This window comes from Penicillium alfredii (assembly GCF_028826965.1).
Source record: "Penicillium alfredii strain IBT 34128 chromosome Unknown utg000011l_segment0_segment0, whole genome shotgun sequence".
In the NCBI taxonomy this organism is placed as follows: domain Eukaryota; kingdom Fungi; phylum Ascomycota; class Eurotiomycetes; order Eurotiales; family Aspergillaceae; genus Penicillium; species Penicillium alfredii.
The window spans coordinates 1804385-1827799 of NW_026622708.1; the positions used below are offsets into that span (position 1 = coordinate 1804385).

The window sequence follows — 23415 nt, forward strand, 5'->3', positions numbered from 1 at the left end:
TGTACAGTATTATGTGTGTGTATGTACAAGTGGAGGAGACGCACTGGCCAGCTAAAAAAAAAAAAAAAAAGCACGGTAATTGATCCTGCCTGAAACAAACCCGAAGGATGCCCCAACTCGAAAGAAACGCCACTTACACCTCGCTTGCCAAATGCGAAAAGGCCCCAAAGAAAAGACAAAAAAAGAAAGAGAAAGTAAAAAGTAAGAAAGGAGAAAAAGTGTAAGCCAAATCCTCCCACTCCCCCGAGAAATCCCGCCCCAAATTCACCAAAACATCAAATCCTTTGGCCGGCCCCGGGGGAGCCTTGGCAAAGAAAGTGAAAAATGCAGGATGTGTATGTGGCCTGGAAAAAGACAGCCACACAAATCATGACATGTTGAATCCGTTTTTTCCCCTTTCCCTTTTCTGGCTTTTCCGGGCTGTCATATTTGTGCCCTTTCATTTCCCTTTCATGTCACATTCCCTGCGCCCCCCATCTCACCGAAACGAGGCCCATCCGGCCGATCGCACTGCTCGCCGCCTCCCCCCGTAGCGCTCACAACACGATCGACCTCGCCGCGACACTCGGGCATGGCACTGCGCATCTCGCGCGCCAGCACATCCCGGAACCCAGCAAAGGCCTCGCGCTTACCGCGCAGGTCCTGGTTACCGCGCTGGACGAGCTCGACGAACTCGCGCGTGTAGATGTCCGGGTTGCGCGCTGCGTCCACGTAGTCGATGATCTCGGGCGGGAGCTGGATGCTGGCTAGCGGCGGGTTGGACGGGTCGCTGCTGCTGCTGCTGTTGGCGTCGGCTGACGGGGCCGCCGGGTCTTGTGTGCTGGGGAGTTCCGTGTGGTTGGAGAGAGCGGAGAGGGCGAGAGTGAGGTTTTTGCTATTCTGGGGGTTAGTTTATTTGATACATCGTAAATATAATTCTTCTTCTTGTCAATGTCACCCATAGAGAAGGTGGGAAGGGCAGGCAATGCGACTCTCTCTCTCTCCCTCTTAGCGGATTCTCTCAGCTCGAATACCGCTGGGGCCATAAAGTTTTACTTTCAACGTACATCTTGCGCACCAATTCCTGCTGCGTCTCCGGTCCCAAATAGCCATGGACCGCCGATTGGATCTCGAACAGGTGCTGGATCACATCTTTGAGGTCGTCTGCACACCGGTTAGTCGCCGAGGGCGAGGGATTGGGGAGGGGGCCGGGGGTCATCTGGGATATCTCACCATCGACCGTTTTCAGCGTCACGGGGGCCATGGCTTATTGCATTGAAGCAGGGAAAATCACAAGGCGTGGCGATCCTTTGCAACGATGATCTGGAGAGAGCACGCGTGGTGGAGAAGGCGGTGTGGCAGGCTCGGATCGATGCGGCCACTCGGGACATGCAAGTGGGCAGGCGATTTTGCAAGCGCGTAGACCGCTGCCTGCTGGTGGCAACATACGGTGAAAAGAGCTATTTGTAAGGCCGAATGGTGGTGTTCATCAATGTCTCTTTAGTTTCTATATATATGCATGCCTCGCAGGAACCATCCCGTCCCCGAGACCCCCTACACCAAAACCACATTGCTCTGTACGGTAAGCTTAGACTTCTACACCTCTCGCGTCTTCAAGCTGGGGTATTTCGCGATCTCAATCTCCGTCTCCATCTCGATTCCAGACAGGCTAGGGAACCGCCGGCTGAAATTGGCTTCCCAGTCGTCCCTGGGGCTTGCCGGGTTCGCTTGGTAGCTCGGTTGATGGCCGCTGCCCGGTCGGGGGGATCCTGGGCTCCAGCCCGCAGATTCTTGGGCTTGGGCGGCGCAGCAGGACGTGCAGCGGGCCGCGCTCCGGCAGAGTAGCCCGTCGACGAGGTGGCGGTGGGCACAAGTCTGGCAGGAGCACTGGCGCCTTCTCGGCGGTCGGGGGGAGCCATGGACCCCTGACGAGTGCTGTAGATAGGTCCTGGGGTGCGGGAGGCGGGTAGCCCACCCGATGTAGGGGATTGTGGCTCAATCTGCTTTGCCTGCAAAGCAGTAGGGGAGTCTTCCGTAAATCGTCCGTACCCGGTCGCCGTCTTTGGAGCAACCGGTTTGCTGGACTCGCTGAACAATGTCTGCACTTTGTTCTGGATCGCGCGAGACCGAGGTCCATCGTTGTTCCCTCGCCCTCCAGCGTCACCACTCTCGGCGACCCGGCGCCGGTATTCTGCGGCTGCGTTGGCAACTCGCTTCTCCTCCTGGGAGAGACGACGGCGCTCGAGCTCCCGGCGCATCTCTGGGGAAATGTCATCGCGGTCCACATCCTCCAGAGCAAAATCCTCATCTGGTGATAGCCTGTCCTCGGTCGAATCTGACATCTCAGGGCTGCCGAGCAGACTCTGCTGCTGAGGCACCTCATCTGCCGACGGCGTCGCGGGTTTGTCCTGATTACTTCCTTCGAACCGGCGGAACGCCTCGCCGAATCGACCAGCGAGTAAGGTCTTGCTTCCGGAGAGTGACAGGTTCGACAAGCTGCCGCGCTTGTTGTGTTTGGGCCCACCACTGGCCCGTTTCTCGCGTTTCCGCTGACTCTCTTCCTCCTCCTTTGCTCGAAGGTAATCGACATCCGAAGAGATGTTGGCGCGCTCGTAGTCCACCTCAGTACGTACCGGCCGTAGTGGTGCCCCGCCCTCGTATTGCATGCGCGACAAATCCAATGAGGAGCGCGTAGTCTCGGAGTCGAGCGGTAGGTCATATTTCGCCCCGGGCTGCACTGAGACGGGACGTGGTTTGGCGACGGCAGACTTGGACCGGCCGACCGGGTCGCCCACTTCCAAGGCCGACGGTCGTCGCAAGGTTTCCATGGAAGGACGTGCGGAGTTCGACTGGCTGGATAAGCGATCCGACGATAATAATCGGGGGTCGCCCTCAGGCTTCAGGCTTGATATCGGAGGCGACGGGACCTTGTGAGACCCCGACGCTTTTCGTTCTTCGTCAAACACTCTAGACTGGCTGGACGGTCGTCGTTCCTGTTCGGCTGCGGGGAACCGGTAAATGGGACGGCTGGAGAGCTTGGGCTCCTGCAGCCGAGGCGTCTGGGAAGGCGAAGTCATGGTCCCCGTCGAAACAATAGCAGGCCGCCGAGGAGTCGGCTGGTACAGGGGGGCTGACTTTCCAGGTTGTACTTCGCGGAGGTTGGGTGACCGCGTGGGAGAGGCTTGTGATGGTTGGTTGACCACTGGTTTCTGTTCGGCCTCAGACGCAGGCCGCTGGGCGAAAGCTTCATCTGCCAAGGCATTGGTGAGCCTCTGGGAGAGACCTTCTTCCTCTGATTTGGGCTCCGCCGTCGCCTCAAAGTCGAATTTGTCACCTTTCTCGTGCAAGATATCGAACTGATCCAAGGTCGGGAATCGATTTGATAGCTCGTCTGCAGACCTCCTCCCTCGAGCTGCACCGCCATCCAGAGCGGCGAACGGATCGGTGGATGAGCTCCCCGTGGTTCTGCGGTACGGAGACGGACTCGGCTTGGCTGAATTATTCTGCGATGACTGGGGTTTCCCGGGTCTACCCCGTCGCATGGGTGCAATTTCGGGAATAATTTGAGTTTCCTGGATTGGAGGCGAGAATACCGCGCCCACCGCCGGGGCTTCAGTGGGGGTGGGGGCAACTCTTGGTATCGACGGGCTTCCGATACAGAGCGATTAGAGTATATCTAAGACAGTCAATATGAAACTCGCCAAGGGCAAGGACTGCGAATACTAACGTCTCGAATAGGAACCTCCTTGCCCTGCATTTGGCATGCATCACGCACGATCTCGTATATGTTGGGGCGTTTCTGTGGATTTTCCTTGAGCATTGATGCTGCTCTAGTGATTAGCCAGCTGTTCGAATTCACATAATCCGTCTCAAACTTACCGATGAGCATCTTCAGCCGGTCCGAGAAAGAAGGATAGGCGGGGAATTTGAAGCTCGCGTTGAGGATGGCCATCTGGCCCACCTCTTCGAAGGGGGTGGTATAATAGCATAGTTTGTACAGAAGAACACCAAGGGCCCAGATATCACTCTTTTCATCAATCGGCTGTTTCCGGTAGACGTCGATCATCTCCGGGCTGCGGTACTGCAGCGTCGTGTGTCGCTGAACATCGTCCTCAATCAGTCGACCCTCAGCGGCAGACTTGGCGGCTGGGCGCGGGGGCGCCGAAGAACCAAAATCGCACAGTTTGTAACAGGACGAGCCTCCAGAGCGCGAGATTAACACGTTCTCAACCTTGAGATCGCGGTGGAGTAGAGGTGGCTTGAGGTAGTGCATGCACGCGACTCCCTCGGCGACATCGGCGAATATCTTGATGATCTCAGGCTCAGTCAAGCGGTGCTGGAGCCGGGTGTTCATGAAGTCGATGAGACCGCCGCCCCCGCAGTACTCCATAAGCAGGAAAACCTCATACCCGCCACCGCGTAGCTGCGAGGCATGAGAGTCAATGTATTTGACGATGTGCCGGTGGCCCTTGAGCTTCTTCATTGTTTCCACCTCGGTGCGCATGCTAGCCAGGGCCGCCTTGTCGGGCACGGCCACCCGCTTCAGCACCGCCGTCTCCGAGCCATTGATCGGCTGCGGCAACCGCACCACGTAGACATGAGCAAATCCACCTTCAGAGAGGTATTTGTCAACAACCACGCGGTGGCTGCCCACCTGGACCTTGGTTCCCGGGAGAAAAGTCCCGGCGGGCGCTGTCACGGCGGCGACGGGGTTGTAGGCGGGGAATTGGCGAGACGTTGCGGAGTGACTGTGGTAGGATTGGGAGGAGGACATGGTGCACGAACGCCCCTGAAGGGCAGGAAGTTGATCAACCGTCGAAGGCTACCGCGGCATAGAGAGGGAGAAGGGGTGGGTGATGGTGGAGATGGATGCCTGGGAGAAAGCCAAGAGGACAGTTGGCGGGGGCGGAGAATCGAGGTGGGCAGTGCCTGACTACTGCAAGAGCAACACAGACAAGAGGAGGGTGGACCGAAAAGAAAGAAAAAGCGATCGAAGTCCGAGTGAAGCACCGGGCATCTCGAGTTGGAATGCGGTCCAATCACCGGGTGCGGGTCACGTTGTACGTTCAGGGCTGAAGACGTCCACGTTGCAGGGCGCATCTTCTGCACGTTCAACCTGTCATCCACCATACTTTGCATATATCGTGGAGTGTTTACAGTATCCTCGGTTTTCTCAATATCTCCCTCGAATTCGCAATGCACCTGACCAGAATCTCCCGCATGGCCTGATCATGCGACATTCCACGCCCCCCAGGGTGACGACATGGGCCAATGACTACTTCTCCTAGTTTGACTACTTCAAGTTGGCACATGGCCAAATGATTCAATCTGGGGCTTTGTAAAAGTTCCATGGATTCCTCTGGAAGAGGATACCAGCACAATGATCCTGTTCCGGAGTGACTCCGAGGCATCACGGACTCGAGTGTCCTTATGGACCCACCATGTTTAGGCTTGCCACCCCATCTGCTTGACCGTAAGACCAGGATGAAAAAAGACGCCATGAGCCCTGATAATCCGAAACGCTTTGAGGGGGGATTTTCGAGTCACTATGCTGGGCCTTTGCTAAGCGTGGGATTTCCAGACATTATGTGAGACTGAACCACACATGGTCCAAGTGAAGACCAGACGATGTCGAACTCTGAAAAAGTGACAGACAGATCAAGCCAATGCCTATACGCACATCTCAGATCAGCGTATAACGGGCATAGTATCAAAACGTGCCTCGGCTTCTGAGACCCCTCGTCGCAAGCACACTGATCTGATTCAGTAGCATCTACTTTGAACAAAAAGTGATTCAATCCGATCCGCATCGATCGTATTGGGGTCAGACTCAGTATGTACGGTTTTGGCAGGCTATCGGAAAGATGCAGGGCCTTTTCGTCCGGCACCCTCACGAGGCATTTCGTCTGTTGGCGTGATTGCTCTCCATGAGTGCAAGCATCGGTGGCCGCAATAACCAAGGTGCAGACCAAGTCTTGGTCTTGGAGAAAGATGCTAAGATTATGAAAGACATGGGTATCAAAAAAGCCTGTACCCAGATGACTTTTCAAGTGTTGGGACTAATCCCAATACATTGAAAATGAAGTGGTAGACTAACTTTTTTTTAAATGGTTCTTTTGATATGTCTTTCATGAGCTTATTGATTACAAGATTCTTTTACGCAGGCAGGGAGTGGACGGATATGTTCCAAGAGGAGCTTGCACCTCTAAAAGAGGCAGGCGAAGAGGTTTACGGTGATAATTATATACAAAAACAATGAAAAAAAAACCCACACAACAGACACAACAGACACAACTCAGGAACAACACTATAAAAATAAAAACAACACAACAAACCCTCATCGCCTCCCCACAAGACCAGTCGGCCGCCGAACCGGAGGCGGGCAGCGGCGAGGCACGCGGCGGCGGCGGGGCGGGCTGGGACGAAGTCGAGAGGGTCCCGAGCTCCGTCGACGGCGTAGGGGGAGCTCGGCGGCGGAAACGACGGGCCCGCAGCCAGAAACTGCGCTCTTCGGGCGTCTCGGGGGAGCGAAGAGGCTCGGTGGGCGTGTACCTAAACGCATTCATCGATGAGTACATCCATCCTATGTCTCTTGCAACGGCAATATTAACTTACTTGTTCAAGGCCCACACGCAACCGCAGCACAGCACCAGCAGAGGCACCACGATCAAAACAATCCCCAGGGAGCCCCAGAGGACGGCATCCCGAAGCTTCGCCCCTCGACCAAGGGCCTTTTCCAGCCCACTAAGGGCGGTGGCGGCGGCATCGGCGGCAAGGTTCATTTTTTATTTTTGAAAAAAAAAAAAAAAAAAAGAAGAAGTCAAAAAAACTTTTGAGAGGCGGGAGGTCTCGGCGGTTTGGGGAGAGAAGGGAAAAGAAAGAGAAGAGAGAGAGAAGAGAGGGGGGGAGAGGGGGAGAGAGGGAAGGGAAGAGAGAAGGAAAAGCGAAGGAAAAGAGAAGGAAAAGAGAAGGAAAGGCTCGAGTAAACAAGATCTTGTAAGGAAGGCAGGACCCTCATCCTCCAAGCCTGAATCCCCAGATGTAGGCGTTCAGGATATGAGCACTATAATTATCCATAAGGAATGGATCTGCGAGCTTAAAGGATGGTCGATATAGCTTTTCCTGTTCCTCATTCAAAACAAATCCACGAGCCTCGAGACAGCAACCACACTGTTTAGTACAGTGGCCATGACCTCGAGGCCGATCAAGGCCTCGTGGCTTCCGACAACATCCACAGACACGGGCGCAACAGCCTCCCCTTCTTGCACAATCCTCACAGAGCCAAGGCAGCAAGTACCATTGAGGGTCTTGCCGGAAGTCGCGATATGCCCGGTTGATAATTGGATCAGGGCAACGTAGGTCATTCGCATAAATCTTCCGATCTGTGCTCCAGTACTCCTGATTGAGCAGACTTAAATCTTTGCTGAGTTGTTTCAATTCCTCTTGTCGCTCATCGAGCTCGTCTTTTCTCGGTGGTAAAGAAACTAGTGTCTTCTCGAGTTTCTGATATTCGTCTTTCAGAAACGCCTCCTGCTGAACAACTTCGCAGAGATGAATATCCAGCTCAACCACGGTTTGTTCCCAGAGCCCAAAATCTTCGGGCGATTCAGAGAAATGCAGAAATACTTGCCATAGACGTAGCATCTGGACTAGATTCCAATATCCTCTCTTCTGTAATTTGTTTTCCATTCGCATAAGGTGTGGCTCCAGGATTTTTAATGCTTTCTTTCGCCAGCACATGCTGTCTGTTGTTGACACGGGTGAAGAATAGTGTATGAGATATGAAGGAAAGATAAAACGAAATGTAAGTGAGTGAGCAAAATAATGAGAAAAGAGAGCACATTTCAACTATATCATAATTCATCATTGACTGCTCTATAGGTAAATTAATACATGGATAGGCTTAACCAAAGATCACAGGGCATTCTCCAACGGAAGGCAAGTTTATTAGAAATAAGCTTAGCTTCTTGGTTATTGGTGGCTCTATTGAGTATTCTAGTATTGTCCTGCTTGATGTCGTCCCCTGAGGCATCCTATCCAATGTATCAATAACATCCCGCCAGCTGATCGGTATAATGTTTCGAGTTTCAGAGTCCACTTCTTGTTGCTACCGTTGCATCATCGGTGCTGACAAGCTGCGCGCCCTTGGGCTGGAGGATTACATCGACAACGAGGCCATCGAGTACTGGGGCGGCTTCGGCATCGATAAGATCGCCATGTCGCCATGTAGTAATGGGGAGCTGGTCTCCTGCTACAGCTTCTATCCGGCCGAATATAATGAGCTGCGTGAGGACGGGTGGAATAGTAGGGCTACACCACAGCAGTTGGTTGATGCGTTTCCCCGGGTTGGATGAACGGATGAAGAAGTCGATGTGGAATGCGAAAGGTATCAAAGATGTGGAGGTATATGTTTGTTTCTCCTCAGGGAGACGGTTGGGGAATGACTGCTCACGGGTACAGTGTATATGCATCAGCCTTATCCGTATTGGATTAAGGGAGATGTGCGTTTGCTTGGTGATGCTGGTACCTAGTTCAATGCTGTATAGTATAGTCCTATAAATAGATTGGGCGCCCGGCTTGGGGGCGACGTGCTTGGCTGGATCCTGGATCAATCTTATTTCCCAGAGTCTGGGGATCACAGATGTGCCCGAGGCCCAGTAGGTTAGCGAGATCTCCTTTTTGAATGAGGAATACATTTAAGAGTACAGCGAGAGCGGGGGTTTTTATGACGTACTGAGCTTTGTGCTGAGCAGCTGGGTGATAACAATACAGCGTCGAGAGACGAGGAGAAGGACGGTGAAGATGTTCGGCTGATCAGCATCCGACACTACATTATTCAAATTTGCATGCCCGTCCCCTCCTCGTATATCTTATAGCCTCTTGATATTATCTGTTTTGCGCCTTAAAAAAAGGATACAGTAGCTTGGTTGAGAAGCAAATACAGTGTGGCATCAACTATATCGATAAATTCGATTTCCCCGTAGCATACCTATACGCTCGCATGTAAACTTTCGATAAAGCTGAAACTATTCAAAATAGCTTCGTAGCTACTGTATTAGTCCTTTTTAATCCAGATCAAGTGCTCAAGACGCTAGATATTCAGCTTAAAATACCTACACCTCCCAGGAGCAGCCAAGGCAGTCAAAGTAGTTGATTCACACCAAAAACGCCTCGAAATTTAAAATAGTCACAGCGCCAGGCTTCGTCGATGAAAGCTTTACTAAAGCAATGTTCTCGCAACCCATCAAGCCCAACTAGCCCAGCGTTAAACCAACCTATCAAAGGCTGCCAGCTAGCGATATATAGCGCTGCGATCCTCGCGCAAGAAAACAAGGATTTACACGCAGCCAATAAGAAGCAAAAGCCAAAGCAAGCTAGATCTAATAGGCAGATACCTCGAGAAGGCCTATCAATTCAGAAAGCTCGTGGGCTAATGTCGACGTCAAACCAAGCGTATGAAGCCCAATCGACTGCCCCAGTAGACTTTGTCAACAAGTCGCAGCTCTCTACTCGGGCGCCACCTCGCTGTAGCGATTGCCGCTAATTAGGACATCGAAGATTGCAGTGCCCAAAACGATAGAATGAGTTATATATATATATATAGCGTTGTGGCGAAAATATATCGATTTGAAATCTATGCTCAATATGCTGCGGCACTCGCGGGTCTGACTATACCAAAATGAGGCTCTAAGTAAATTCAGCCTGAGGCACTAATGCTGATATCAGCAGAATCGCTCTTACCGTAAACGGCAAAACCACAACAAACACTTGGCTGGCGACCGCTGAGCTCTGCTAAATCCCGAAAGAACCCATCAATCTCTGAAAAAATAATATGGGAATTCTGTGATCTTGTAGCAAAAATCATGCCATAGCTTAGTCTCGACTGTAATCTCAAGAATGCAGTCAGGGTGGATTAAGATTGTATCCCTTGATGTTGTGCCACTTCCCCCATCAAAGGTAGGGCTTTCAGTCGCGTGGCGGCCGAAGAATGCTACATTCCACGATATAAGATATCAGATTGTGAGATGGAAATTTTGGAGATGAATTGTCAAGATAGTGAAATAGGAAACCCCGGGTGCAGATTGTTTGTGTTCAAAATGTGATGACCACGTCTGCGCTGCATGAAGAGTTGGCGCCGATCGCTAGCGCCCACTTCTCCCAAACAACTCTCCCACGGCAACAGTCAGATTCTGGCTTCGTCCCTCGACCTCAACTGGGTTCATTTCTGAGTTTGAATTTGGATTTACAAAGAGCGACGTAGCTCTTTGTGATCCCTTTTGCTTTGATTGGCACTCGACACACCCAGGCACTGAGCGCCTAGGGCCTCGGTGCAACTTTGATGTTATTGTGAATATGAACTGGCCATTAACCCTCAATCGCGCTGAGAACCGATCCATCTAGGATTGATCAGGCATTGCCGGTATTGGGAGAGCTTGGTTTGATCGCAGGAAATTATCCAAACGACCAGAGATCGGACGACTCAATTAGCGCTTCATTTGTCGCAACTTTTTCATCTCGCAAACAGTCTTCCGTTTTCTTCGCTGTGTTCGGATCGCCATGGATGGGCCTCCTCCGCCACCACCGCCTCATGGCGAGAACCCTCACACCACTGAGGGCGAGTATCGCAAATCCTCCGACCTGCCGGAAGGCAACTACGACATTTTCATCGTGCCGCCACACTCGTCTGGCTCTGGGTTCGTCTATTTGCCATCATTGCAATGCCACCGAAACAGCTTTCTTGCAGGCGTTGGGAGTACACTTCTCGTGGTCCTGCTGTGGGTTCTCCTCGCACCCATTGTGAATGCTTGGTATACCGCCACCGTCGCTGCCGGCGGTGGTAGCATAGTGATGATGCTGCTGGCAATCGCGGTGGGTGTGGCTGGTTGGGCATTCGGTGCAACACAGTCAAAAGGCAATAACGGCAGTCATGATAATGGAAATTCACGAGGTGGAGGGCGCTCTGGGTCAGGGGGTCCGGTGGACCTGGAGCTACTGGGACAAACGCCCACAACCAGTCTTCCGGCGCCAATCAGGGGAGAGGCTCGAACTTCGGCGGCAACCAAGGTGGACAGCAACAATATAGAGCAAACTTTGGTGGTGGATCGAACCGCGGCGGTCAGTATTCTGGGAACCAGTACAACTCTGGGCCTCCCCCGAACACAGACCGAAACAACGCAAATGAAAACAACCATGGGCCGAACGGAGCCGAGTGGGAGCGTGCGCGGGAGGAAACAAGGCGCAAAGAAGAGCTGCGACGAAAGATGGAAGAGTTCAAACGTAAACGAGAGGCGGAAGCCAGAGAGAAGGAGAAACAACGCCAGCGAGAGGAAATTGAGAAAGAAAAGAAGCGTGAGCGTGAGGCTATGGAGAAGGAGCTGAAAGAGCGCCGCGAGCAGCTCGAGCGTGAGATGGCTGCCGCCAAGGCAGCGTCAGAGAAAGAAACGCGTGACCGAATTGCAAGAGAGGAAGCAGAGGCCCGCGAGAAGCAACAGAAAGCTGCGGCGGAGGCCAAGGCACGGGCAGAGAAGGCCGAGGCCGAGGCAAAGGAAAAGGCAGCCAAGGAAGCGGCCGAAAAAGAAGCTGCGGCAAAGGAAAAGGCCCAAAAGGAGGCCATGGCCAGATTCGCGGCTCTCAAAGAGGCCGCAACCAAGAAGTATGCCGAGAAAAAGGCCCAGGATATCAAGAACGAGGCCAGCGCCAAAGCATCCAGCAAGCCTGCCAGCACTGCAAGCGCACCTCGAACGCCATCCCCCAAGAAACCACCAGCTCCGACAGCCAAAACAAGCATGGAAGAAGACGATGCATACTCGTTTCGGCCATACGATCGCCCACGGCGGCCATATGGTGGTGCTTCGGGGTCCTCGGTTTATTCTGAATCCTCGTACACACCCTCCCAGTCGACAGCGCGTACTACGCCTCCACCATCCCACCGCAGCGCTTATTCGACCAAGGATCCAGACAAGATTGTGATCCAAGGTGTATACGCATTCAACAATGCCTACCTCAAGACCCCTGTTGCACAGCTCGTTGCAGGCCAGGGTATGGTGACCGACGGGCTTGTGCTGCGGATCACCACCGAAGGCCTGTTCATTGATGACGACCTGCGTGGGATCGGGCAGCGTGAATGGGACGTCAAGGCTTGGACGCTGAAGCTGGCCGAGGTCTGGTGTCCCCAGATGAACGCCACGACCCCGGCCTCCAAGCCCGGGTCCAGCAACCCCTTCTCCTTCCGACGAGGTGGTTCTGCACACTCAGTTCCCACCAATGAAGAATCCGACGCATTCCTTAATGGCCTTCTTAAGGTGTGTAAGAATACCTGCCGGTTGGCGTCTCCGAGTGCATTCTTTGCCCGCAGCGCAGCTGCCAGTGGCATCAACGAGGGTGGACCGGTGCACCCTCCGCAGTCCGAGTTCCGCGGTCTTCATGTTCTCCGCGCCAGCTTCCGTGACCAAGAGGGCAAGCGATACTTCTTCGTGTTGCAGGACACCGAGGCCTGGAAGGTCGCTATCGGCCTGCAGCGACTGCGTGGCGGCGCGTTGGTCCGCGCACTTGGCGTGACTGCGCTACCTGCCCCCGAATGCAAGAGTCTTCTCGGGACACTGGGCTATATCTGAGATGTTTGAGACGCCGGGAGCTACCTCAAGCTGGTAGAGCGTCATCTTCCTATATTGCGATTTGATTTTCTGCTTTCTTCGATTGGAGCTTCATCCCTCATTAGCGGCGGAGTTTGCTGCATGCTCTTTTCTTTCTCCGGTGCATTTGCATTCATTCGTTGCTAGCATTGCCCGGGATTTATTTTGAGATTCCCCCCGATTTTGTTGATCTGTTTGTTTTGGTGTGAGTATAGTTGGCCTGTTGATGGAGAGTACATACCGCAAAGCTGTGGAAGTCGGAGATGGCCGTTTGTTCGCAATATATAGTTTCCTCGTGCATATTAAGTACAAGTATATCAAGTAATATCCATATCCATATCCATGGTTGAGCTGGGTCTGAGTGGGTGATGACGTCTGTGTTGTGTATGTATTCAAGTATAGTCTTGATTGCCTCTGCCAAGTGAGATTATCTCTTGCTTATATACGAAAGTAACTCTTAAGTGTCTATCTATCTCTTTCCACTCAGAAACATGCCTGGCTCACCCCTTCGTCACTCGGTCAGTGCCAGCGAGAAAGATCCCAGCGCGAGCTCAACAGACATCCAGGACAAGAGATGCACCCGACGATGCTGGCAGCAGATCTGCATTTTCACGACTATTAAAGTTACTCTCGTAGCTGGAAGTCTGATCTTGCTGTTGTGCATGATGGGACGATCTCAGCTAACATATTGGGTGTGTACAGCTCTGCCCTCTCCTTTACCTCTCTACCTTTACCTTGGTCTATACTTCAGACCTCCTCCCTCCCTCACTCTATGTCTATTATATCCACATCTACCCAAGAATCAAAGAAAAATAAAACTCACCTTGGAATAATTCAGCTCACCAACCACACCGACCTCCCCACCCCCCAAATCAAACCCGACACCCCGCCCCGCGAAATATTCATCAGCAAAACAGGCTCCCAGCCCATCCACGGCGCGTTCCCGCTCTACGACGAGCTCTCCCTCACCACGGTAGCTGGCAATATCAGTGCCACTATCTACCCGCAACCCGCTCGTAGAAGTCATCCGCATATGCCGGCTCGAGTGCGGATTCGGTCTGGGTCGGGGAGTATACAGGTTTCGTTTGCTGCGCCGGCATCTATATCGGCGATGTCTCAGCAAAAACCACAGCCACAACAAGAGACAGAAAAAGAGGAAGAAGAATGGAGTCATGCATGTGGTTATACCTCTTCTCATGCGCAGTGCAGCAGAGACCAACCCCAAGCCAATATCTTCTTCTTCGAGTCCCTACCATCTCGTCACTACGAGGTTGATATCGAGACAGACTCGGGCTCGATCTCTGGTATCTTTGTTTTCTCGAGTCATATCCGCCTCGTGACAAGGATAAATAATTATACAGAAGGATACAATGACAAGGGAGAAGATCGAGAAGAAAGAGTGCCAGACGGTTCCATCAACGCACTTCTAATCCCATTCATCTCCGACACCACCGCCTTACCCCCATGCTCACACTCATTACTATCATACTCGGACGGAACTCGTAATACCTCTGCATCAATTCTCACGCAGACGGGATCCGGCAACCAAAGTATCCGACTCGCAGACCCGGTCACTGCATTTGAGGGCAGCAACAAGGAAAACAAGAGAAACAAGAACAAGTCGGAGACCAAAAGATTCGCCTATCTCTCCATGTGGACTCTCTCCCCATTCCCATTCCCATTTTCCAAAACGGAGACTGCAGCCGTGTCCCCGCCTCCGGCTGTCGCATCGCATATCAGTTCTTCTGCGGGGAATCTCAATATCACGTATCCGGGCTTGTGGACGGGCCATGTACGAGCGCGTTCGGGGTTAGTATTGTCTGATGAGGCGGCTCGGATTAGTGGGTTGGGGATGGAGGTTGTTAATGCTTCGAGTCATAGTGCTTTTGCTCAAAGATATATTGGACAAAGGGAGAAGAAGAAGAAAAGGAGTGCAAGTGCTGGAACTGGGTGGTGGGGTAGCAGGGGGGATATGGATGTCTCGGTGTGGTCGGGACGAGGGCATATTGTCTTTCATGTTGAGTGAGAGAGTATATACGGCAGGAAGGAGGAATATCTTGACGTAGAAGTATAGCGGAAGTATAGCGAGGGCTATAGTACAGGCTAGGGAATAAATCAGCAATGCACTGCATGAGTATATATGAGAACTCCATGATAACCCATGATATCAGACAAAATGCAGGTCATGATCAATTCCAAACCCGGCACTCATATACACAAAAGCCAGGTCAACTAGAACGAGCAGAAAGAAAAGAAGAAAGAAAGAAAGAAGCATGTCTATCATATTGGGAATCATGTTGCTTCCACAATTGGAAGCATAGAGACAGAGAGAGAGAGATAAAAGAAAAGACATTCACACATGGCCGAAGATCAAAGATGTCCCATGTCCGGTGCTTTTGTAACTCCGAGATTCAAACATCGGAGCAGAATAACCCCTACAAAATAGGGTCAGAACACAAGGAAAGACACGGGATAAGGACAAGAGCCAAGCGAGACCGCCTGGATGGGAGAGAGCGGTTGAGGGTATATAGCTCGAGTGCAGGGCCATCAATTGGCCCTTTTCATCCTCCACTTTCCCAAAGAGGGCAGGGGAACGAGCTTGAGAAGACGTAGGGGCATTTTGTGTGGCAGGGAGAAACAGATAAAGAGCTCTCTTGTCTCCGTCTAGAAGGGGAACCCGCCGGGGAATCCTCCACCGCGGGGTTGGCCGCCTCCGAAGGGGTTGCCACCGGCAGAGGCGAAGCCACCGCCACCGCCGCCGTTCATCATGTTGAAGAGAATGTTGGGGTCGATGTTGATGTGCGTTCCACCACCGCCCATGCCGCCCATGCCGCCCATGCCGCCCATTCCTCCCATACCGCCCATTCCTCCCATACCGCCCATTCCACCCATGCCTCCCATACCACCGAAGCCGCCGCCGCCGCCGAACATGTCGGACGGGTCAATCAAGTCGTCTCCATTGTCGTAGGCAGCACGTTTCCTGAAGAAAATACAAAGTTAAAAAGGAGCGGGAAGGTGAACTCTGTCGGCTGCACTTACTGAGGATCAATCAACGTCTCGTAGGCCTCGCCGATCTCCTTGAACTTCTCGTCGCCATTCTCGTCATCCCGGTTCTTGTCTGGGTGGTATTGGATAGCCATCCTGCGGTAGGCCTTCTTGATCTCATGATCAGTGGCATCCTTGCCCACTTCCAGGATCTTGTAGTAGTCCTTGCGCTGGGCCTTCTTCAGTTCAAACTCGGCGCGGCGGATCTCCTCTTGGATTCCCTTCTCGCCCGGGCTGTTCTCGGCCACGCCCTTGTAGTCGCGCACGGCATCTTCCCAGTTCCCGGCGGCGCCGTGGGCCTTGGCACGCATCTTCATGGCCTTGACGTATGACGGGTCGAGACGCAGGGCCTCGTTGCAGTCTTGAACAGCCGAGTCGAACTCCTTCAGGTTGATGTAAGCCTGGGCACGGTTCTGCAGGATCTTGGCGTTCATATCCTTGTTGACGGGGTCGACTTCCAGGGCCTGCGAATAGAGGTCGATAGCGTGGCGGTAGTCCTTGGCCTTGAAGGCGGCATTACCCTCCTCCTTGGTGCGGCTGAGCTTCTGCACAATGCGCAGCAGCTTAATAGCCTGCTTCATATCCGGGTCCAGCCCGAGACACATCTTGAGCAGCTTCAGCGCCTGGTCGGTCTCGCCCGAGGCGTAGAAGGCGCGGGCGCGGATCAGCATGGCATCCGGGTCCTGGCTGTTCTCGCGCAGCATGCCGATGGCAATATCCTGCGCCTTGCCCAGCGAGTTGCTGTTGTTCATCTTCAGCTGCGCCTCCGCCGCCAAGAGCGTCCACTTGCGCGGCTCCTTGACGCCCTGGCCCAGCCCTTGCCGCGCCTGCTCCAGACAGAAGATCACCATCGACACACCGCGGTCCTCTGAAAGGGTTTCCTCGGCTTGCTGCACAAACCGCTGCATCTTCTCTGCGGGCGCGCGGTCGGTCGCCGTCGCCGCGGGCTGCACCCGCGACAACACATCCAGCGCCTCGGTCGGCCGGCCCAGGTTCGTCAGGATCTTGGCCCATCGGTGCATGATCTTGGCGTTGTTGGGGTCCAGCTCGTTGGATCGCTCGATATCTTCCAGCGCATTGAGGTATTGTTTGGCGGACATGTGCGCCGCGGCTCGGTTGGACAGGTAGGCGGAGGAGTTGGGGTTGATCTCGATGGCTTCAAGTCATTAGTGTTGTTGTAACAGATAGATAAGAGAAAAGAAAAAGAAGGGAAAAAAAAAAAAAAAAAAAAGGTGGAAGTGGGGAGAGATACCCTTGTTGTATTCCTGGATCGCTCGGTAGTAGTCGCCATCCTTGAAAAATTTGTTACCCGCCAACTTGAACGAATCGGCCTCGTCAGTCGACGAAGAGTTGGACCGGTGCGGCGGCGGAGTCGGACTGCGTTCCTCGCCGTTGACGCCGTTCTTGTTTTGCTGAGTCTCCTGGGGATCGATGTCCATGGAGCTCCGCTGGTCGTCGCGAGCGGCCATGGCGGAGAGTCGACGGCGCAGCTCGTCGGGCGGGAGATTCAGCGGATGAGAGTCCTGGTCACGAGAGGACCGGGTGAAGCGAGAGGTGGTCGGGGTGGAGGTTGAGGAGGAAGAGCGAGAGTGCGAGAAGCGGGACTTGGAGGGAGAAGATTTGGGAGAGGATTTGGCGGGATGAGAGGGTTTCGAGGATTTGGAGGATTGGCGTGCGGAGAAGGACGGAGAAGGACTGGAATCTTTCTCTTTTTCTTTTTGTCCTTGTCCTTTTTGAAGATGTGGGCGAGTTGGACCATTTGGTCCTTTTTTTTTTTCTTTGGAAGGCCGACGAAGGCGGTAGAAGCACCGAACCGATGAGGGCCTCACCCACGAGTATAGGATATGGATATATGAAGATGGGAATATATGAGAGACTCCAGAAATGCAGAAAATGTCAATATTTCATGATGTGATCAGCGTGCCAGTCGAGTCATACTGAATAGGGGAAGAAAAAAAGCAGTGATGTTTTTTCAATGCTGGGAAATCTTCGAATGCGATCACTGGAGAACCAAGGATAAAAGGACAACAATAAGAAATAAGAACAAGAAATCAAAAAGACACCAAAAACAACATCAGCTGACACAATGAGATTGTTATAGTTATAAAGCTACGCATCCAAATAATCCAGAGGCTGGAGAGCTGCTGGTCTGTGTTAGCGCGCAAGAGAACTGGAGCAATGGAGTCACTAAATCCTCCAGGCCAACGCCCATTCGCGCGCAGAGACAGTGCTGGATTCGAAACGGTTCCCCGGTTTTCCTTGAATTGATGCAGTTGCTATCGCATAAATCTCTCATCTTCTTAGCTTTCTCTCTGTGTCTTGAAGGCTGAGTTGCCAGCAAGGATACGCGAGTGGAGTCGAGATGCAGGTTTGCTCTTAAGGGACAAGGGCCCTGGTCAAATTCTATGGAAATGGCAGTTATGGAACATGAATGTTGACTGAATGTTGACTCGGACAAGTCCCCAAGTGTCTCGGGAATAAATCCTGGCAAAGGACAGAATGCAACAAAATCTTCGACCCCCTCTCCAGGGACATGGTCCCCACACGACACGGAGGGGGTCGGGGGGGTATCAAAATGTTCGTGAATCGTTGTGAAAGGCTTTTCGAATGGAAAGGCAAGATATGGAGCCGGTGATGGTGATGGTCAAGGATGTCGCCGGTCGGAACGTGGTGAACTGCCAAGAATATATCCATGGATATTATATGTCCTTGGCCCAAAAAAAAAAAAAAAAACCAACCAGTTGACTTCAGTTGACTAAATGAAGTTCACCCCCCAGTCGACAACTGTCGCACCCGCCGAGCCATCGCCGACCAGCCCCAGACATCATTATTCAACCGGAAGACATGCGTGGGACTGAACTCATGGCTTTCATAAGTTGGAGGATGTTCCTCGCGCTCGAGATCATCGTCCGAGCGTTCCAGCAACCGATGATCTGACAGCGTGGGCAGACACAGAGGCAGCTGGTGGCTGTCGCGGGTCTGGCGACGTGACAGGGGCGCCGAGTCGGCGGCAACCATCCAGCGCTCCTCGTTGTCGAGCCAAACAAGCGAGCTGGCAGTGCTCACGCGGCGGGCCGCGGTGTTTTGCGGAGAGCAGGGCGAGAAGGGAAGCGTGGTGCAGGGTGAGAAGGGGAGCGTGGAGCAGGGAGATATGGGAGTCTCTAACGGGGCATGCTCTCTTTGCTGGTGCTGCCCCTGCTCTTGTGCGGCAGGGAGCTCGCCAAACTGCAACTCCTCCGAGAGACTCCTGCGCCCTCGTTGAGCAGGTGTTCGCTGCAGGGCACCGCCTCTTCGCGAGAGATCCGAGGAGCCGTTGCTAGGCCGGGAGGCATGGCGATGGGCGGGGTGGCGCTGGGAAATGGACCTTGTTCTGGCAGGCTGGGGCGGCAGTGGTTTGGGGTATGGGCGAAGATTTTGGTTGGCTTGTGCGAATGATGATGATGACGGTGATGGTGATGGTGATGGGGGGTGATAGGGCACGCGAGATGTTTCCTCGGCGGGCGGGACGATGTACCGCGGGTCGAGCATTGGGGGCCCCTCCAGAGATGACAGATCCATGGCAGGCGTCTTGGATGAGGGCTGTTTGGATGTTGATGAGGATGAGGACTGTGATGAATCCGGGCGTTTGCGACGTCTCGTGCAGCGAAACACGGAGAGGAATGAGACGGTCATTATTATTTTATAAGCACGAACACACACACACACTCGATGGTGGCTTAGCAAAGCCCTCCCTTTCGAGTATACTATGTTTGAACACGAGATCGTCGGGCAGGGCTCGTATCCGAAGGTTGATCGAACAAAGCCTCACTTGGCCGTAGATCCGAATATCTGAGTATATCTGAGTGTATATGAGGGTATGAGGATGAGGTGAATACTATGATGAAAAGGAGTGTCAGATCGAGGACTTGAGCCTATTATATCGGTGTGCAAAATATAGTAACAAAACAATGACAAGGCCCCCTGGGGGCCAACCCGTTCGATGGGGGCTTTTCCCCCCAATGGGCCTGGCGATTTTATTACCCAAGTGGGATCTGATTTGCCAAGGGAGTGAGAGTGCCCTGAAGAAAAAAAAAATCATTCCCAATCCTTCGTGGACTTTTTACGATGTGGATTTGCCACTAACTCGGGGAAGGAAGAAGCAGTGGGACGAGGGAATCATTCCAGTTTCTGGAAGTAATGATCCGCGTTATAGCAGTAAAAGAGGAAGAAGGAACAAGATAGCCCATAGTTAGCAAATGTAAAATTAAAAAGAGGGAAATCATGTCTCCGTCAGATCTCGAGGATCTTGATGCGGCGCGAAATGTTGGGTTGGGTTAGGGCACGGAGCTCGCCTGGTGGAGTATGAAAGGGGTCACGACAGATATGCCTAAGAATGGGAGTTAGATTGAGTGATCACATCCAATAGCCCCTATAGAGATATAGACATATGGACATATAGTGTAATTCAAGCTCACAATGCAGCTCTTACGCAGGGTGCCCCGATCTCCCCTTGAGGTGTTCGCAGGGCTACCCACCCGAGGCATCCCATCGCAAGTTTTACGCCAAAGTGGATCACGCCTATTTTTAGGCCGACAAATCAGCCACGCCGAATGATGGATGAGGCGTGAGATGATGATGGAGTCGGCAAGTCAATAATAACTAACTTTACCCTAAACTAGGAAAACTGAACAATGAATCAACACATGACAAATGATCTCGCGTGGGGAAGTTTATTAGGTCAAGACAGGGTCCTAACTAGAGTACCTCTATCTATCTATGGATGTACACAACCTACCCAAGGGCCTAAGGGTTGTGTGTGTTTCTCGGGAATCTTCCGATTGTATGCACATTTATGTACCTCGGATACTCGGGTTAAGCGAGCCTCTATTCTTTTCTTTTCTTTTCTTGCCAAGAGTTTAAGAGGCGTATATAGCGCATACAGGAGAAGTAGCAGCCACTCTAGTGATAATCTTGCATTAACCAACAAGCCCATATGCCAGCATCTAATACATACAAGCTCAGCAAATATGTAACTTGAGCATGTTTCATCGCAAGATAATATCTCCATATCCCAGCCAAGGCTTACCTCAAAGACCCTGATCTTGGTGTACAGTCAACCGGGTCGCGTAATGCGGGGGGCAATGTTATTTATGAAGCACGGCGCGGAAGAAACCCATTGACACCGGTCTTCGGTGTTCGGCACTCTGTGCAGGCTATACATAATAATGGCTAACGGCTGATCAATACGAGTGGGAACTCGGGAAGCACAGCACCTGGCCCATAGTACTGGGATATATATGCGCAGGTTATTTACGATTGAGGCGCGGTCCAACACTGATGTGGACGATCAGGGGCCATGACGGATTACTATGAGAGGTAAGAAAATCCACAGAAGGGGCAATACTAACAAAGAGTGAGATTGAAAATAAAATCAAACTTGAATGAGATTCGGATGCAAGGTATCAATCAACAAACAGTAGATAAGACATGCAATGAAAGAAAAAAAATAGAGCCAAATAAAAATAAGGATGGATACATTGAAAGGGTTACGGGATATTCACTGGATAGAGGGAGAATTAGAATGTGAAAGCTCTCATGGTTTACATTAAGGTCGTGCTCAAGCCACCAAGCGCTTCACACAACTCCGAAGCTATCCAGGAAGCCCAAGAAGAGGAAAAATATGTATAGAAAATCAAAAAAGGATAGACATATCCAAAGCAGAAAGCAAATAAACACGAGGCGGTTAGGGTTTGGTCATCACCAAGAGAACCCAATTTAAATCACAAGAACTCTGCTCCATCCTCTTATTCCGTTCCAGTCATGGGGAACAGCGGACTAGTCAGCAGGAGCTAATTAGATACTGTTCATCACGAGAGAAGTGGAGTCATTTAAGCCAGGAGGAAGGCACCCAGGGCGGCAACACCAGCGAAGCTGATGGAGCCGGACAGGGAGCTAGCGGCGCCGTAGGACGAGCTGGAGGGGGCAGCGCTGCCAGTGCCGCTATGAAATCGTTAGCAAGTGATCGACATGAATTTCGTTCGAGGTGAACTTACCTAGGGCCGAAGCCACCCTTCTGGGAAGAGGTGGGGACGTGGGGAACACCACCGCCGGAGCCGGGGTTGCCGCCAGCAGAACCAGCGCCGGGGTTGGAGGGGGCGCTAGCGGTGGGGGCGGGGACAACCGAGGTCAGGACAGTCGGCACGCAGGTGGTGATCAGGACAGTGGAGCCCTGAGCACCGCCAGCGGGGCCGCTGGACTGAGCAGCGGGAGCGCTGGGAGCCGGGGGCTGGGAACAACACCGCTGGAGGGGCCAGCAGAGGGGCCGGCAGCGGGAGCCGAGGGGGCGCCCGAGGGACCAGCAGCGGGAGCCGAGGGGCCAGCGGAAGGACCGGCCGAGGGGCCAGCCGAGGGACCAGCAGCGGGAGCCGAGGGGCCAGCAGCAGGGGCCTCAGGGGTGGAGGTGGGCACCACGGGGGAAGATTCACCAGCACCAGCGGCAGGGGTGGAGGTCTGACGGGCCGGGCAGTTGGTCACGGTAGGGTGGCACGAGGTGATGGTGACCTCGTCAGTGGAGGTGACGGTCTCGGCCGGGTTGGGGAGCGCGACAGCAAGGCCGGCGAAGAAGGCAACAGAGGCAGCGGTGAAACGCATTGTGAATGTGGGTTTTGAAATGTACGGAAAAGCCGTCAAGGTGATTTGTGAAGAGTTTAAAAAAAAGCGTAGGCTTTTTTTTTTGTAGAAAGAGAGTGGTGGTAGTTGGGTTGAAAGAGTGGATGACCGAAGTCGAGAGAGTGACTGATGCGAATGCAACGAAGATTGGACTTGGAAGAGAAAGAAAGAGAAAAGGCTGCACGGGGGGAGGCCAGGGGCCTTTGTATTCAACGGGGAGATTAGCCCTGAGGATCGGCCTTTCTTTGGCCCCGAAAAAAGGGGAACCTCACGGAGTACCGGGTACTTGGAAGGGTGCGGTGAGCCCCCTCTCACCAGAAGTCACTGTACCTACAGTTTGGACACAGCCCTGAGCGCGCGTCACATTGATTGGGCCAGAAACCAGTGTTTTGTGACGCGGTAATTTTGGTTGCTAGCGTCCACTTAGCGCTGGTCGATCGCCTGGAACATAACCCTAACTCGCCTGAGACAGTCCTTGCTTTGTCTCGAGTCTCTGCTGTTCTGTTTATTTTTTTTTTGTTATATTTTTCTCATATTATTTTCTCTATTCTTAGCCTGCCTGTTATGTATGTCTACTTCTGTGATATTGCTACACAAACCGGTTTCCCTCAGCTCCATCCACCGCCGATCCACTACCCGTTCCTGACGCCGTTCATCCAGTACTGGCTTCGTCCGTGGGTCTCTGCTCCACTTACCCCTGAACAGCCCGTGGATTTGTTTCCACTTGCGTCGCAACAGAGTCTCTCCTCCAATCCTTGTGGCGTAAGGGCATCGGGGCTCATGGATAGTCCAATGAAGATGTGCACTTGGCATACGAAATCTGGTAGGTTCCTTACTCCGGTTGTTTTTTTCTTTCTTTTTTCGTTCTTTTTTCTTTTTTGTTTTTGTACTGAATCAAACCGTGGGATGGGTGGGATTTCTTTTTCTCGAGCGAATCGCTCAACAGTGGGCACAGTGGATCTCACACTGTGCTGTATCTTCCGTGGCGCCCGGGTACTTTGTCGTCTGTGGCCATGGTACAACCTGTTCTACAGTACTGTACAGCATACATTTCTGGGGTTACTTTTGCCCTAATTTCAGATTTGATTTGACCCTGCACAAAAAAACTTAG

The 23415-nt window shown here is 52.7% G+C and overlaps 10 protein-coding genes across 10 annotated transcripts; 3 read left to right on the plus strand and 7 right to left on the minus strand.

Annotated features, from left to right (window-relative positions):
• Positions 1-450: 450 nt before the first annotated feature.
• On the minus strand, positions 451-1243 carry nut2 (mediator complex subunit NUT2; the record flags this gene model as incomplete). The annotated part of the gene is made up of 2 exons (XM_056659621.1): positions 451-874; positions 1047-1243. The coding sequence occupies 2 exons, from the start codon at positions 1241-1243 to the stop codon at positions 451-453; spliced, it is 621 nt and encodes a 206-aa protein (XP_056507914.1).
• A 349-nt stretch (positions 1244-1592) lies between these two features.
• NUU61_009097 (putative serine/threonine protein kinase) lies at positions 1593-4753 on the minus strand (the record flags this gene model as incomplete). The annotated part of the gene is made up of 2 exons (XM_056659622.1): positions 1593-3610; positions 3703-4753. The coding sequence occupies 2 exons, from the start codon at positions 4751-4753 to the stop codon at positions 1593-1595; spliced, it is 3069 nt and encodes a 1022-aa protein (XP_056507915.1).
• A 1369-nt stretch (positions 4754-6122) lies between these two features.
• NUU61_009098 (uncharacterized protein) lies at positions 6123-6761 on the minus strand (the record flags this gene model as incomplete). Its single annotated transcript, XM_056659623.1, has 3 exons — positions 6123-6182; positions 6315-6531; positions 6595-6761. The coding sequence occupies 3 exons, from the start codon at positions 6759-6761 to the stop codon at positions 6123-6125; spliced, it is 444 nt and encodes a 147-aa protein (XP_056507916.1).
• Positions 6762-7112: 351 nt separating this feature from the next.
• NUU61_009099 (uncharacterized protein) lies at positions 7113-7719 on the minus strand (the record flags this gene model as incomplete). The annotated part of the gene is made up of 2 exons (XM_056659624.1): positions 7113-7251; positions 7277-7719. The coding sequence occupies 2 exons, from the start codon at positions 7717-7719 to the stop codon at positions 7113-7115; spliced, it is 582 nt and encodes a 193-aa protein (XP_056507917.1).
• A 335-nt stretch (positions 7720-8054) lies between these two features.
• NUU61_009100 (uncharacterized protein) lies at positions 8055-8333 on the plus strand (the record flags this gene model as incomplete). The annotated part of the gene is made up of 1 exon (XM_056659625.1): positions 8055-8333. The coding sequence occupies one exon, from the start codon at positions 8055-8057 to the stop codon at positions 8331-8333; it is 279 nt and encodes a 92-aa protein (XP_056507918.1).
• A 2203-nt stretch (positions 8334-10536) lies between these two features.
• On the plus strand, positions 10537-12593 carry NUU61_009101 (uncharacterized protein; the record flags this gene model as incomplete). Its single annotated transcript, XM_056659626.1, has 2 exons — positions 10537-10848; positions 10995-12593. 2 exons carry the CDS (start codon positions 10537-10539, stop codon positions 12591-12593), a joined length of 1911 nt encoding a protein of 636 aa, XP_056507919.1.
• Positions 12594-13383: 790 nt separating this feature from the next.
• NUU61_009102 (uncharacterized protein) lies at positions 13384-14637 on the plus strand (the record flags this gene model as incomplete). The annotated part of the gene is made up of 1 exon (XM_056659627.1): positions 13384-14637. One exon carries the CDS (start codon positions 13384-13386, stop codon positions 14635-14637), a length of 1254 nt encoding a protein of 417 aa, XP_056507920.1.
• Positions 14638-15275: 638 nt separating this feature from the next.
• On the minus strand, positions 15276-17415 carry NUU61_009103 (DnaJ and TPR domain protein; the record flags this gene model as incomplete). Its single annotated transcript, XM_056659628.1, has 4 exons — positions 15276-15591; positions 15651-16812; positions 16909-17260; positions 17413-17415. 4 exons carry the CDS (start codon positions 17413-17415, stop codon positions 15276-15278), a joined length of 1833 nt encoding a protein of 610 aa, XP_056507921.1.
• Positions 17416-18422: 1007 nt separating this feature from the next.
• NUU61_009104 (uncharacterized protein) lies at positions 18423-19328 on the minus strand (the record flags this gene model as incomplete). The annotated part of the gene is made up of 1 exon (XM_056659629.1): positions 18423-19328. The coding sequence occupies one exon, from the start codon at positions 19326-19328 to the stop codon at positions 18423-18425; it is 906 nt and encodes a 301-aa protein (XP_056507922.1).
• Positions 19329-21523: 2195 nt separating this feature from the next.
• Positions 21524-22286, minus strand: NUU61_009105 (GPI anchored serine-rich protein; the record flags this gene model as incomplete). The annotated part of the gene is made up of 3 exons (XM_056659630.1): positions 21524-21635; positions 21689-21864; positions 21933-22286. The coding sequence occupies 3 exons, from the start codon at positions 22284-22286 to the stop codon at positions 21524-21526; spliced, it is 642 nt and encodes a 213-aa protein (XP_056507923.1).
• Positions 22287-23415: the final 1129 nt, after the last annotated feature.